Source organism: Oxyura jamaicensis, chromosome 12 (genome assembly GCF_011077185.1).
Source record: "Oxyura jamaicensis isolate SHBP4307 breed ruddy duck chromosome 12, BPBGC_Ojam_1.0, whole genome shotgun sequence".
Classification (NCBI taxonomy): Eukaryota; Metazoa; Chordata; class Aves; order Anseriformes; family Anatidae; genus Oxyura; species Oxyura jamaicensis.
In genome coordinates this window covers 8940499-8956833 of record NC_048904.1, presented here as the reverse complement: position 1 = coordinate 8956833, position 16335 = coordinate 8940499, and the positions used below count along the sequence as shown (strand labels likewise).

The following is a 16335-nucleotide window of genomic DNA, read 5'->3' as shown; positions in this document are numbered from 1 at the left end:
AGGACCTTTTATTTTCATCTTTCTTTCCTTTTCCTTCCAGTGTTTCCTAATGCTGGTAGTCCAAAATGTCACTTTGGCCTTGAGCTTGCAGAGCTTCTGCAGCTATGCTAATTGATGCTATAGACATAAACGTGGCTTTTGCTTTTGAAAGGAAGTACAGCTCATAACTCAGTCCTCTGGTTGCCACCTATCTTGGAAGATTATCTGTTATTTACTGTGTTTAGGGAAGTCAGTACATCTGTTATCAAGGGGGGGGGCACTGCAGAGACCAGATTAAGAAATTACCTTTTTTTTTTTTTAAGTCTGCAACACTTCTGTTCTTTATTACAGGTTGAGTTGTTACAAATGTCCATTTCACTCAGATAGTTATCTGCTTTTAGATATATATGATTAGCTCTTGTCTTCTAGCAAGCATTAAGTAATATGCAATTAGCCACTGAGTTCATTTTATGATGTTTTCCAGCTACCATAGACGTAAAGCGGAATATCTTTGATTTGTGCACAGACAGCAAAGACTGCTATCTGGCTGTCATTGAGGTAAAGGAGCTAACTGTGATCTGTGTGCTATGCTGTTTCCTTCTTTTTAAAACCTTTGGAACTGATGATTCTGGAATTCTTACTGTTAAATTTGCATCCTAAGTGGTGGTGGTGTTTTGATGGTGTTAAAGGTGCTGTTCACTTCATTTCTCCATCCACAGCTTATGCTTAAAAGCTATCTTTGTCTGCCTCTGATTGCTTGAACTTCCAAACGTGTACACCACTCTTCTTCAAACGCTTCCCACTTTAAAATAACTGTGCACTGGCTTTGCTACTCAGAAACACAGAAATGTGTTTTTTGCTATTTATATGAATCTGTAGTGCAAATGTTAATAGGAAATTAAATACCTGGAAAATGCTGTCTACCTTGGGCTTCCCATGGAGCTTTTCTATGGATCTCTTTCTATTCTTTTCTCACTTTCCTAGCAAAATCCCAGAAGCTAAGAACTTGAAGCAGAAATTACTAAGTGAAACTTCTTGTTTGTTGGGGGGGGGAGGGGGAGAGGGGAAATCACATTAAACTAATGGATCCAGTTCTTTGCTCTTTATGTTGTCAGTACTCAGTTTCTTGAACTGGCTATATACATGTGGCCAACGGGGTCATCAGACTGCTGTCTTCTGTGACTTTTTGCTTGGCAGTTTTTAGTCTTCCCTCAAGGCATGCGGTTCTGTGATACGGTAGGGAGGCACATATGAAAAGAAGCGTTGTGCAGTTAGGTGAGGACTAACCCACAGTGTGTTCAGGATCCAGTAAGGGTTTTATTAAGTCTGTGTAAAAGCACAACTCGCGGATGACAGAAGCAGAAAGTAGGTAGATATTTACGTCACTCCTTAGCTAGTCCTTGAAAATGAAAAGACTATTTTTTAGTGCTAATTGTATAGCTGCTAAACGGGAGGGAAGGGTTTTAGTCATGTTTCTGTAGTTAAAATCAGGTGCAGCTTTGAATATGCATGCAAAACTGAATGCCTGGGACTAACTGTGTGGGTGTTTCCCCTTCAGAATCAAGGGAGCATGGATACCATGAACATGGATACAGTTTGCAGACTGTATGAAGTGGGCAGGCAGCGTTTGGCAGAAGATGAAGAGGATGAAGAAGAAGATCAGGTGAGAAGCATGGCATTAACCTGCTTGCTTAAGAGTAGCTGTTATGCAAGTATGTGAGGCCACAGGTGTTCAGTTATTACCCATAAGCTACAAATGCCTCATTTGGTCCCATCTATTGTGAAGCAGATCACTTTACTTTCAGTTTAAACTAAGACTATCAGTACTGGACCTGTGTATACAGTAACTTGTGCACTGCAAACTGATGTGATAAATTATAGTTTATTAATTTCCAGAAGTGTTTTAATCTTGATCAGAAACTTTGCTGTTTGTTCTTACTGTTTTTAAAATATTCTGACACGCAGTAGTGACAATATTTGAGGTTTTCCTTTTTTAAGTTTAAGTATGCCCAAGTCTTGTAGTTGGGCCTAACATCTCACCAGTTTCCAGGTGAGACACAGCATGTGGCCAATGCAATGAAACTGCACAGTTTTTCTACACAGCAGAATGTCTTAGAAATTCTAAAGAAAGCAGTAGGTTTGCCTTGGGATGTGATGGTTTTCCTTCTCAGATCAGCTGTATGAACTCTGACAGCCTGACAAAAGATCTGAGAACTGCACTAAGTGCTCCTCAGGGTGCAGTTGGTGGAATACAGAACAGCACAGAATACTTCTTACAATACCGTGAGAATTAAGGACAAATTTGTAGCTTTTGGGGGATCAGGTGTTTTTTGAACAGGCAAAGGCTTTATGCTTCAATTTCTCAAAGATTTTAAATCCATTATTCTCTGCTCTTTGCTGTCTGCGTTCTAGTAAATTGCCAAGGCAATTGATTCTGGTGCAGACAGACGTTCTGCAGCGGAGTGGGGAATTGTGGCATGCAAGGGGTTTCCTGCATTTGAGGCAGCTGAGGGAGGCGGTGGAACTCAGTGGATGGGGGAGAGGAAGGCTGTAGATGTGGTCTACCTGGACTTCAGGAGGGCTGTTGACACCACAGCGTTCTCCTGGAGAAGCTGGCTGCTCGAGGTTTGGGATAAAAACTGGCTGGGTGGCCAGATGCAAAGAGCTGTGGTGAATGGAGCTAAATGTAGTTGGAGGCTGGTCGCTAGTGGTCATCCCCAAGGCTCAGTACCGGGGCCGGTTGTCTTCAACATCTTCAATGATGTGGACAAAGGGATTGAGTGCTCCCTCAGTAAGGTCACAGACGACACCAAGTTAGGTGTATGTGTTGATCTGCTCGAGGGTAGGAGGGCTCTGCAGAGGGATCTGGATAGGCTGGACCGATGGGCTGAGGCCAACGGTATGAAGTTCAACAAGGCCAAGTGCCGGGTCCTGCACCTGGGGCACAACAACCCCAAGTAGCACTACAGGCTGGGGGCAGAGTGGCTGAAAAGCTGCCCAGAGGAAAGGGTCCTGGGGGTATTGGTTGACAGCCTGCTGAACATGAGCCAGCAGTGTGCTCAGGTGGCCAAGAAGGCCAACATCATCCTGGCTTGTATCAGAAATGGCATGGCCAGCAGGACCAGGGAAATGATTGTCCCTCTGTACTTGGCTCTGGTGAGGCCACACCTCGAGTACTGTGTTCAGTTTTGGGCCCTTTGCTACAAGGACATCGAGGTGCTGGAGTGTGTCCAGAGACGGGCAGTGAAGCTGGTGAGGGGCCTGGAGAACAAGTCCTGTGAGGAGTGGCTGGGGGAGCTGAGGTTGTTTCACTTGGAGCAAAGAAGGCTCAGAGGAGACCTTATTGTGCCCTACAATTGCCTTAAAGGACAAAAAATTTCCTCACTGAAAGGGTTGTGAAGTATTGGAACAGGCTGCTCAGGGTAGTGGTTGAGTCACCCTCCCTGGAGGTCTTCAAGAAATGTGTAGATGTAGAGTTTAGTGACGTGGTTTAATGATGGGCTTGGCAGTGCTAGGTGAAAGGTTGGACCAGATGATCTTAGAGGTCTTTTCCAACCTGAATGATTCTGTGATTCTTTATATTTGTATTTCCCATAAGAAAGCTGACTTTGCCTTTTCTCCAATGAATGCCAGAAGGTAGTATTTTGGTATTTTTCACAATGTGTGGAAAGATGGATTTCTGTTAACCCTTTTTGTCTTGTTGCTATGTTAAAATTTTCACTTTATAGTTCAGAACACTGGACAGCAGATCCATGGAAAGTAATTTTCTCTGCAGGTAGCTGTTCCTGTTACAATTTCACTATAATTCTTAAGATAAAACAGTAGTTTGGTTTTACATACATGGTTTTCCCTCCTGTCCTCTGTGCAAGGATGCAATTGAAATCTTGGAATCATCAGTCACTGTTTCTGTCCCTAGACTGGTTGGATTCAGTTCAGGAACTTTTAGGTTGGGTGAAGAGTAGGATTCCTTGTGAAGCAGTGAAGGGTGCTGGGGGGGGGGGAAATCACTGTTCTTTCCAAAGTGTTTCTACTTTTCAGCTATCCAATGCTCGCCTCAGATAGGCGTTAGTTTCCATTTTTGTCTCTGCTTCCACTGTTTTTCTTTTATGTTCAGTTTCAGGGAGCATATGCACATTTTCTTTATAAAAATCCTTGTAGCAGCAATTGATGTTGAATTGTACAATGATTAACCAGCAGCTACTGAGACACCGTGTTGTGATATCACTGGCAGGTGTTGACTGAAGTGGAGATGTGTATTTGTGACAGAGGACACAGCCTGAATGCTGCTGGTTCCAGGCTGTAACACAAGGTACCAAGCAAAGGTCTATCAGTCAGATGGATCAAAGATCATCTATCAAATGTGACTGGGGAGGCTTCCTACAAAAAGAGGTGGCCCCAGACATAACTTAAGCATGCCAAAAGCTTTTCAGTAAAGCTTACGGAGTATTCAGTTGGCAAGCTAAGAGTAACTAGCGGACTGCGCATAATTGCTGCTTTTTATGGTCTTCATTTCTGAAGTGTATGGATGTTTCCTAGACAGGAACTGTCTTTTAGGAATGATTGCAATCTAGTTTCTTTAATAAGAGTTCTGACTTTAATATTACATTTATGAATCCAAATTCCATTCAGTCTATATTTAGCAACATAAACTGAAAGCCTTGCATTCTGTCCTGTAGCTGTTCATTGCTGTTCCTGCAGATTTGTCCTAGTCCATCTGAAACAGGCTTACAAAATACATCTTTTGTCTCCATAGAGATGTCCTGCATTGAGCTAGAACAAGTAGAAAACTTCCAGAATTAAGACAGTATCTCTCTGGCTCCCTTGCTTGTTAAGGTCAACCAGGGTAATTTGTTTCCTGACAAAAAAGACCTTTATCTGTATACATACGCTCACACAGATGTAGGTGTGATGTACTCTCCTGATCAATTTCTTCGACTTAGGCTTTGACAAATGGGAATAAACTTTCAAACTTATTGGGACTTGTCACAGATGTTACAAAACACCTAGCTAAAGGATGCTTTCTGAGCTTTTTTCATGAAAAAGGTGGAGGGGAAATTCATTTGAATCAACATTAATTGTGGTACCTCTCTGGTCAAGACTTCCAGAGTAGATATTGATCTGTTTGGCCCCTGTATCCTAATACTTTATGCAGGTATATTTTTGTGTATGATCTACATGTGTTCATAAGTACATTTTTTGCCCATACAGAAGCAGTAAGTGTGCAAGTAGAAGCAGGCTTGCTTGGGCAAGCCCTGTTTGGAAGTCACATGATACAGAAGGAAGTCGCTTTAAAAATTGGGTTTGAGGAAAGTTAGCCATAAGAACTGTGGAGAAAAATATCTGCCTGACATTTTGACAAGGGTCTGATAATAGGTCAGTAATACAGGTCTGTGACAATTTTTTGAAAAGCAAAAGCTGAGTCCTTAAAATAGGCCAGATACTTATAGGCCACACATCCCTGCTGCCTTTCAATTCATTCTCTTACTTCAGCGAAGAAACAAAACTGTATTACTCCCCCTTTCTCAAATTAACCTTGTAAAATCATCTGTTACATAAATTACCCACTAATTAAATGGTCAGGCTGATTTGGCTGGCTTGTGTATGGTCCTGTTGTGCTAAATCCTTTTGCTTTTGTTTGAAATACTTGAGAAGAACAGCACTGTTGCTGGGTCCTTCCTTTGCTGTTACACCAGCCTTTCATACTAGATCTCCAGAAAGCTGCATCTCGAGTTGTGGCCGGTAATCCAGTATTGTCAGGACTTGTTAATCAGAACAGATGCTGAATGGGTATTGATGCTCTGTGGTCCATACCTACTGCAGTAACTGAGGGAAAGTGAAGAGGTGACGTGCTTAGCAAGAGGTGATAGGTAAGCTTTTTTGGCTGGATATCGTACGCGGCAGAAAGACTAGTAATTTCGGCAGAATGACTTTGATTTCAGCCTTTTCATGCATTATTTCACTGTTGGCTGAGTATCTAAAGGGGTCTGACATTCGCAAGTATTTCCACGTTCAGCTATGGGGAAATAGGCTGAGTTCCCCATTATTCAGGCTGCATTAAGGTGCTCCTCCTCATGCATTTACCCCTATTCTGATTGACTTTGAGAGACTTCATAAAAAACAAGATTGGTATTCGAGCTACTTACGCCAATACTGGGCCATCCTTTGGTTGTTCGTTTCCTTAATTCTTCAGTTCCCTTTCTTGGCTGATTGGCCTCTCTGGTGTAGTTAGGCAGACCAAGAATTGGTGCAAAGAAAAGTGAACGTACTGATCAGACCTAGAAGTGGTGCGTGGCAGTTGCTGTGGATGAGAAAAGTAGTCCTCAGAAATATTAAACAATCAGAAAAGCTAACAAAAGTGAACTGGACTGGCTGACCACACACTCTGTGTCAAAACTGGGAAAATGAAGTCTGGATAATGATCATCTTCTGAGTTAGTTAAAGGATTTTTAGTGTCTGTATTTTTACCTCTTAGTTTTTCTTTTCCGTATTAGTTCTTTAAGACCTCTTTTTTTCTCTGTAGTACATGATATGGATGATGTTATTACACCTGTGAGGCTCAAGTATTCTCAGTTATTCTTGTGTTTAGATAGATTTATGGCTTCAGCAGCAGATTGCGATTGCCACGCTTAGCTGTCCCTGTCCTATAAAGTGTGTTCTGCTTCTTTTGCCAGAACTGAAGAACTTAATAATCCTGCACTGCTTCTGGGCTATCTAAATGGTGATGGTAGGTGTGTAATTTGTCTTTTTACATTGGTTTGGAAAATTCTGGGTGATATGAAATGAAAGCTTTGGAGTTAAGGCAGTAAGTACTCCCAAGAGAATTGTCATTCTAACATATGCTTTAGCCAGGATGGAGAATGATTTTCTTTGTGTGTTCTTTGTGGTCCCAGTTTTGACTTTTATTTTTGGAATCTACCTGCCTATCTGCCTGCAACAGCAATTCCACTGGCTTTTTATTGCCGTTGTTTTGATACGGGCTTGTTTTCATGCAGATACTTGCTGGGAAGGGGATGGGTCACTTTAATCCATTTGGCAGCTTGTGCCAAATCACCACCACGGTTTGATGGTTCTCAGCAACTGCTGAATGGTGACTTGCATATTCCTCAAAGCAGACGGTGACTCTGGAGTGAGATTTATTATCATCAGATGCATCTGGTCATGTTACAATGAAAACATTTCATTGGCAAAACAAAGTATTGGTCAAAGAGTCCCAGCTGAACAGGCCAATCCAACAGAGGCCCAGTTACTCTGAAGGTTTTGTGCATCTGTGTCATGGGTACTTTTTCATTCATAACAAGTGAGTAATTATTGTTAGGCTAAACTGACTTACACAGCCTAAGAGAATAACTGGGTTTTATTTCTTCACTCCATTTTTTGCCTCTGTGACATGCTGTGTGCCACGTCCTGTAGTAAATCTGCACATACTTAACTTCTGCATAGAAGCCCGTGGTAAGATCCCTTGCTTGTTACATATAGTAACTTCTGTACGTTCCCAGGCTTCTGTGTTTTTAGTACTTTGACCTCCATAAACGGCTGTGAGGAAATTCTGATGTTGGAGTAGCCAAGAAGCTAAAAGTAGGTGCAGCCTTTTAATGTGAAGGAGAGGTGTACTTAGAATGAATTTAATGGAATGGTGATAGGAAGTGAGTTAGGGCTTGCTAACCGAGGGGAGGGAGGGGGACTAGGTAATTCAGAAGGTAAAATTCCTTGAATACTTGACCCCCCAGAAGGACTGTTGGCTATATTTTAAGCTTTTTCTACTGCGCATTGTTCTGGGAGTGTTAAGAAGTGGGTAGGGGAGGAAACTGGATAGAGGACTCTGAAGTGATTGAAAAACAGACATTGGCACTCCTGAGAACTGCATAGCAAAGGATCAGAAAGTACTAACGTGCTACATGGCCGTTTGGAAACAGAGAACAATTGTCAGAAGATGTGACAAGGGGATCATCTGTGGAGAAAGATAAATTAGGAGAAGAGGAAGAGATTTATTCCTCTGGAGTGAAAAATACTCTTCAGTGAATTTGTATTGGAACAACAATTGTGTGTTCTTGTTATGAAGGCAAAACCCCTTCCTGTGCTGGAAAAGAAGTAGTAATTTAAGTAATACTGTTATTTTGGAAGAAATCAGATTACTAAAAAGGAATTTGCTTTTCTCAGGAGAAGCTTGGGGGAAGAGGGTACAGTATTTGCTTTTGCAGGAGACCACCTACTAGTTTAATTTCAACAAATTAGTGGGGCTCTGGGAAACATTTATTTAAAAAAGAAAAAGTTTATAGAAACAGATGTTTACTGCCACATGATTACGCTTACAGAGCTATGAATAGCCAGAAGTGAATTAAGTATGAGCTGAAAGATGTGAAAATGTGGTGGAACCTTCAGTGATATTTGATTAACCGTTTTGCAGGTAGAGGAAAAGGTAACCCCTCAAATGAAACTAAGAATAGAGCAATATAATATATCAGGATTCAAACTGACAGTTGCAATGGGAAGTGTGTTTTCAGAGGAAGGGACTGTTGCTGGAAAGCGTCTGCAGAGGAGAGGTGTTGACTTGGAAGTGATGACAGGAGGTGAGGATGGGGCTGGGGAAGGAGCAGCCAGGAGCAGGTGACAGCTGAACAGTTCATATAGCAGTAGCAAAGGAGACTCAGCAGAGAACAGTTAACACAAGGACTTGTTTTGGACTGAAATCAACCCCTAGTGAGGAAGAAAAAAGTGAGCTGAGGTCTCAAAGTCTGTTCATCTGATCATAGAAAGTTTTGAATTCTGGAAATGTAAGAATTCTGGAAATGTAAGAAAACACTATAAAAGGTCTTAAGACTGCTTGTAAAGTAAGCTGCTATAATTTATATTTCTGTTGTATCTCTTTCCACTCTGAATAAGAAAAGAGCAAAGTTTGAAAATTGTACGAAAAACATGATGGGAACTTAGACTACGTGTGTACTGTGTCCTCTATGTTTTGTTTAAAATATGTTTTGGTAAGATATGTATTGAATAGAAAAGAATTCTGTTACTTGTTGGAAGCTTTCTTCTAATGCAGTTGAGTTTGCAGAAGGTCACTTCAATTCAGGGACGTGGAGAAGTACACTGTGGGTTCAGTGGTGTACAAGCTTAATAAGTTAGATCTGACTGAAAGGTGTCTGGTGGACCAACGTTCTTGAGATGTTGGAGACCTACAGGACCTTACAGAATCTGTGCGTATTATCTCAGGAAAGTGGAAATTGGGCTCAACCATAGTTGACATCTGAGATCAGTTTCCAATGTGTTGCAGTTGCTATATGGTATTGTCCTGTCTAATGAGTCCTGTCTATTGTCCTGTCTAATAGCTTCTCCCAATTCATCAGTAGTACAGAAAACACACATGTAGATTGATCCGTAGAGGGAATCGTCTATGCTTTAGAAAAGAAACTCTTGGGAAATTCAGAAAATCTAATTTTCTTAGTATTCTGTGCTTCTGTAGATGCTGATTTATTCTTTTTAATCATCCTCTGGCAAAGATTCTTCCCTGGAAGCTGCAGTAAGGAGAGTATTGAACAGCTTTGGGAGAACTTGGAAGCTTTTCCGTTGGGTGTTGTTTCCTTGGGAAAGTTTGCCGATCCCATTCGAGTTGTGCCGCAATCTGTTGCCCACAATATACAAAATGTAATCTGGAATAAGGTTATTTCTGCTCCTTTGGCTAGGAGACGTGCAGCCTTAGCTTGAGACGTAACTGCAGTGCCGAAATATGTTGTAAATTCTGCCTAGTGAAAACGTAGTTTGCATCAGAGTTTAAGTGAAGGATGGAGGTTTTCCTGAGGCTTTGTATGTTGTGTAGAGAGAGCTGAACACCAGTGAATGTGTTACGTATCAATAACCTGTACTACCCAACAAGACAACTGCAGTGAATTTTGTATGTGCAAAATAAATGGGTGAAGGAGAACAGTAAGGAAGTCTGCAATGATGACGAAAACCTGATGATGAAGGGCAAGCGAAATTGCATGCAAATCTGAGTGATATCCAAGAACAACATGGAAGTAAATGTATAAAGCTTGAACCAGAGCAAAAGGTATTTACTAAGCTGTGAACAGGAGGTAAATACTGGCAGCGTGATTTAGGTGAAGCATTTCTTGCTATAGCACTGCCACCCCCATGTATGCCATTCCTTAATGGGATGGCATTTAGTTTTTCCTGGGTAGCTATAAACAATAAATCACTTGAGCTGAATCTATTGTGCTTTCTGAATATTTATTTAAGATTACGAACGGGTAAGTAGAGTTAAGTTACTGGTAATTTGCTTGGAGATGATCTTGAGATAATCCTTTGCTAAGTAATGAACTGTTCTGATTCTGTAAGCTAGATGTCCAGCTTTTCTTGTACTCCATCTCTGTAAATCTGCAGGTGCGTTCAAAAGCTGACGTGAATCACTTGCCATCTTAATCATCCTTGAACTAGTTCCAGGGGCATGGACTGTGTTGAGAAGTGATTTGTTACTGTGTAAGTGAATTAGTGGGTTTTGGTAAGTTAGTGAGTGTTCAGAGATACCTCGAAGACACAAGACACAATTGAATCGAGTTGTCCCGTGCTGCAGACTTGCACTAGAAGAACTGACAGTTCTTGCATCATCTATACTTTGCATAAAGTGTATAACTGACGGTACTACACATAACTGATATATGTACTTAAGACTTTACTTAATTTAATTAGATAATGTACTTCAGAGAAGTGGAAGCTATAGGTGTGTTTTCTTCAATTATTCTTACTCCATTTTGCATTTGTTTTGATGTCCACTGTGGACTGTTTTTCTGTCTTTGTAGGAGGAAGAAGAGCAAGAGGAAGAAGATGATGACGAAGATGATGATGATACAGATGACCTTGATGAGCTGGACACAGACCAGCTGCTGGAGGCTGAGCTGGAGGAGGATGAGAACAATGAGAATGCTGGTGAGGACGGAGAAAATGACTTTTCTCCCTCTGACGATGAGGAGCTTGCCAACCTCCTGGAAGAAGGTGATGAGGGTGAAGATGAAGACTCTGACGCTGATGAGGAAGTTGAGCTGATCCTTGGAGATAGTAAGTGTGTACTGAGCTTGGTGACCAAAGGTGACCTTGTCCTCTGTTTGATGTCATGACAAATATGCAACACCTGGCCGACCTGACCTAGGTGACTTTCTCCCTCGATAGTATGAAAGGCACAGTTCATTATGCTTGGTCAGCTATGGCCTCTCTTAGTAATCTGACAGGAAAAACAGCTCTTACCTGAGAGAACAATTGTGAGTTCTGGAAAGGAAGGCACCTCCTTTCTTCAAGTGCTCCCAGGTACATGTGAGAGATCTTAAAGGCAGGCCAAGAAACTCCATGTGAAGAAGCCGTGTCTGATTGTTGCCCATCCTGCCCTTTAGGGCGTCACTGGTTGTCCTGTTGCTTCACCTGTCTTCTCTGCCTTACTTGTACCTGTAAGGACAGAGAGACCTTTTTGCTCCTTGGCACTGTTCTTTCTCTTTTGACTTTGCACTTCAAGCAACTGCAACATGGCATTTCTGGCTCTTTTTTTTTCAGACTATGCTGTTGCTAACGTAACTTTGAGATAAAATTGAAATTGTTCTTTTTTTCTGGCATTCCATAGATACAGAGACTTGAAAAGTTAATAAAGTGTGTGTGTAGGAAAGAAAGGTCTGAACTCTTTATCTAGCAATTCAATTTAGAAAAAGGCTTCACAAGAAAGAGAAGGTGAGTAAGGTAGCGTCAGTGACCTACCGCAGTGACAGGGGATTCACATGAGAGCTAAAGGTGGGAATTGGTCTTCTCTGCCAAAGCGCCGGAGAACTGTGTGCCAGGCCTCTACTTTGGTGCTAATGTGGCTGGCGCTCATTCATGTCCCACATCTCTGTTACAATGCAGCTTAGTCCTCTGACTTCCCTAACGGCGTGACTACATCAGGTTGCTACATTTTTTTGGGGGGTCAGTTCTTTTGGAGGTGGTAGGTGTAGTCTGCAGGACCTTACTGGACGCTTATGTAGCTCAAATTCAAAAACAAGGTCTTGCACTGGTGCATTTCGGGCTTGCACGTAACTTTTGCCTGTCCTGTTTGCTGTCACGACATTCCTGACAGCTCCACTTCTGTTTTCAGAGGGTGCAGGGCTCGACGCTATTGAAAGAGAGCACCCAGCGTGCTAGAACTCAAATTGCCCAGAATGGCAGTTGGGGCCAGTAATTCCCGTAGCTGTTCCTGTAACAAACCTGGATGCTACCTGACGGTTATTCCAAGTGTTCTCTGCGGAGCACTACACGTTATGAAATGGCCACACCTGTACGCTGCTTATAGGTACAGCCACTTGGTCAGAACCTGGGGTCTGTTACTGCAGTAGAGCTGCAGCCAGCCCATACTGTGGCTGTGGGTTGCTTGGAAGCATCTTTGGGAACTTGAGGCAGGGAGAGCAGCTGTGCCAGGCTGACGGACATGTGGTCCTTGCCCAGCATGTGATGAGTGGGCTTCTGTGGCTGCTTCTTTGTGGCTTCAACTTTGGCTTGCTTTTGTTTCTCATGTAGCGAGAGCAGTTGAAATCTCCCTCTCCTTTGCTTATGCTGTGGTCCTGAGCTAAAAGTGGCAAGGGCAATGATGACCAAGACACAGTCACCAAGTATAGATCGGCTTGGTGATGAATTTAGAATGCTTTCTACTGCCAACCTTTGCTCTACTTCGGTTGAACCTACATAATGTGCAGTGGGCGTGCTTAAAACAAATTAATTCAAAAATGAGTTGAAGCAGAGAAGTGAGTGGCTTTATTTCCTCATGCTTTAGATTTTTTCCTGTTCAGGAATAATCCATGGAGAAATCTTTTAAGTGTGAATTTTTCTTGCTCCTGCTTTGTCACCACTTTGGGGCAGGCGGACCTGTTAATCTTGTCCAGAGCAGTTTGTGCGCTGTGCACGTCTCCCAAGAGCTTGTTGTGGGCCAGAGGGGTGTCTTTTCTGAATGCAGGTGGGGACGTAGGATGGAAGAAAACTCTGAAGTTCTCACCTGTATCCAGGAGAGGAATAACCTGGGAATGTGCTGAATTCCAGGGTCTGGGACAATGCCTTTCAGCACCTCCTGGTGACTTGCAGCAGCATGGCTGACTTGTCTCCTCAGTTCTCCTTCTGTAATCTGAAATGGCAGTTTCCAGGCGTGTCTATAAGCTTCTCCCAAGCATTTTGTTGCAATCAGGTTTACTTACAGACACGGAGCTCAAAGCTGTCAGGTTGTGTGGTGGACTGGAGCATAAGGAGCTAGGAAATCCCCTTTCAAAGCTTTCCTCTGGTGTTGGGAAAGAACTTTTTCAGCTGCTCTTTTCCAGAGCTCGTGGATTGTCTCCCTTGTACTTCTTTCCCTCTTTACTACATGAGTGTAGCTGCTGCAACACCAACGGGTGTTCTCCAACTCCCCTTGCGTTGCTGGAGCCGCTCGGGGAGCACTGACGATCCCCCAGTGTAGGCTCAGTGCGATGGCAGGTGAGACTGGGGCTGGTCCCAGTGGAAAGGCAAACAGAGGTGCGAGGAGGAGCGTTCCCAAGCTGCTGCTGCATTTGCAGTTTCCTGCCCTGCCACTGTACAGGCTCCTGGATGCTCTTGTACCTTCCCTGAAGCTTCTTCAAGCATTTCATCAGCCACTGCTCCTCTGCTGCCTGTTCCTCGGGGGGAGAATACCACGCTCCTGAATGGGTCTGGCTCCAGTAGCTGGGTCTGTCCGAGACCTTGTGCATGTAGGAGAGTTGAGGCCAGAGGTCACCTGGTTTCCAAGGGAGTTTAAAGCAGAAGGACAGGCCTACCAGAGGGCTTCGCAGGAAGCCTGGGGGAGAAGGGCTGTGCAGCAGTCAGCTGTCTCTACAGATTGCCAGTGTGGTGTGGGATAACCGTATCTTCAGCTCACTTTGGCATTGCATTTTTCTCTTCATCTTAGAGGTGTCTTCAGGGAGGAGGGTTGGGGGAAAGGGTTTGTGCCCTTTGCTGCTTGCCTGTGATTTTTTTTTTTCCTAAGGAAAGCACCTGAGAAGGGGTGAACCTTCCAGAAGGTCTGGCTTACCTTAACAGGTGTTCTAGAGTTCCACTATAACTGAGATGGCTAAGAGGAAGTCTCAGTGTTTTTTTTTTTTTTAAAAAAAACTATTTTTAACACCTAGTTAACTGCAGCATCCAATGAATTCACGTAAGAAAAAGAACCATCGTCATCTCCAAGGTAAGCAGGAGGCCTTTCTGCCAGAGCTGCTATCACTTCCCTCTTGTACAACTGAGGGAGGAGAGATTTTCTAAGTTAAAAAGCGTGTGTGTGTGTGACTGCTTCTGGCAAATCCTTTCATGTCCTCATCCTATACCACAGAGAGAGGAAAACGAAGGCACAGTTTTCAGCAATAGGCTGCAGGTCACTGTTAATAACTGTAGTTAATTTATGGTAACCTTTGGGGTTGCTAGAGGAAGGTGCTAGTCTTGAGTGTATGGATTACTTCCCCCTCAGCAGGGGGGTCTCCTGCTGCGCTGAGGGGAGTGTCCTCATGCTGACAAAGTCTGGGTCCAACCTGCTGATTAATGAGTTAGCCCTGTGTACGCTACACGGAGGCCATGTTCCTCTGCATCATTTTGCTGGAACTGTCCAGCTTGCTTTGAAATAGCAGCTGTGAGAAATGACTGCAGGTACGGCCAGCTCCCAGCACGAAGAGCTGTTGCACTCAGATGTACGCAGTAAGTTGTGCGGGCAGCTCATGTACAGGTCCCTTCGTGCTGGCGTCCTTCTCTCTATCTTGTCGTGGTAAAATACTGCCAGCTAACGCTGCACCTGTGAGAGCTGCTCTTCACCCTCTGCTCTAACAGGGAGAACACAGCTCTGGTGCAGATTTGCCAACTGCTTTTGGTTGATGGGAACTGCAGGAATGGTGCTAGCTGCCTTCCTTAGTGCAGAGGAGTTCCTGGTCCCAAGCAGGTGCTGGCCATCTCCTTATAACTATGACTGCATTGCCTTGCTTAGCCACCTGACAGCCGTGTTTGTGCACCCACCAAGCCTAACCTGTGTGTCTCCTTTTCAGCTGACAGCTCAGATAACTCTGACTTGGAGGACGACATAATCTTGACTCTGAACGAGTGAGGAGCGGCTGCCAGGCGGGGGTGTTGGCGGGAGGAGACGCTCCCTTCCCAGCAGAAGACTGGAGACCAAATTGGAAACTGATTCTGAGCACCCCGACCCTTTTCCTCCTGGGAAAACCTGAGGAACTCCAGCCCATCCGCTGTGTTGGTTTGAGTCAGTTTGAGGCTCGGGGCTAAGTCCGAGGCTCTACAATAAAGAGACCTGGGGTTAGGCCTCTTTTCTCTCTGCCTTTTTTTTTATTTTTTATTTTAGGCTGAGATGACTCTCCTCTTCAAGGAAACTTCTGAAGATATTTCACAATATATTTTCTTTGTATAAAGTTCTTTCCTAAAGAACAGAAATAGTTTTATATAAAACCAAAAAAAAAAAAAAAAAAAAAAAGGCAGGTGTTCTAGTAAAGAGGGGATGAACTTTGTATTCCTGTAGTACCTTGTTACCATGGGGTAGGTTTGGGGGAGAAAAATTGTTTAAAATTTAAAAAGAGGCATTTTTATGCAACTAAGAAATGAAATAAGAGGATCATGGTTTCTAAAATGGTTGAGGAGTTGAGAATATCTTTATTTTAAATATGTTTTATTTTTTAAAGAAAACACAACAGGTGTTAGCCACCTGCTAGTGTGCCATGTGTTTCAGACGCATATGTCCCCCAGGGAAGAGCCCTGGGGGTGTTTGGTAGCTGAATGTGCAGGCTGCTTAGAGTGGAGATTCTTGCTGTGACACCAGCTGTAGTGGGAGGCTGAAAGCCTGGCGTGGCCTAATCGGAGCGTGGTATTCCTGAGGACGTGGGAATCTGGGGTTAAAGTTGGAGCCCTCTTTCTCCCCTCTGCCCTTTGTGGTTCAAGTTTTTTAATCTTTATTTTTTTTTTCTTTCCCTTTTTGCCCTCTGTGTGGAAACTGCAAATTGAAGGCCTTTTTCTTTAATGTAAAGTGTATTTATTAAAAAATTAAATAAAAGGACATTGCTTTTTGAATTGTATACACACCAGGAGTGGGAAGTCCTGTCTCTGTCTATGGCTGTGAGCTGTAGCCATGCATTCCTCTGCCACCCCTGCAGAAGCAGCGCTCTGCCTACCAGGAGAGCAGCTAGGTGTAGCTAGAGGCTCAGCTGCAGTAAGGAAAGGCAAAGTAAACAAAGGGTGAGATTTCAGAGGGTGCAGGCTCCACCTGCTGCTCCAGTCCACAGCACCTCCTGGACCTGCAAGACTTCTCACAGCCTGTGGGTTCAAATCTGCCTTCTCGGTTTGCCTGCCAGCCTTGCATTTTCCACG

At 43.4% G+C, this 16335-nt stretch overlaps 1 protein-coding gene across 1 annotated transcript in view; it reads left to right on the top strand.

The window, feature by feature from the left end:
- DCAF1 (DDB1 and CUL4 associated factor 1) overlaps window positions 1-16043 on the top strand; it is a 44106-nt gene extending 28063 nt beyond the window's left edge. Inside the window, exons 20-23 of the mRNA XM_035337717.1 lie at window positions 464-537; window positions 1538-1642; window positions 10770-11025; window positions 15009-16043. Coding sequence (XP_035193608.1) covers window positions 464-537; window positions 1538-1642; window positions 10770-11025; window positions 15009-15067 — 494 coding nt within the window. The 3' untranslated portion in view covers window positions 15068-16043. The remainder of the gene's footprint in view (window positions 1-463; window positions 538-1537; window positions 1643-10769; window positions 11026-15008) is intronic.
- Window positions 16044-16335: the final 292 nt, after the last annotated feature.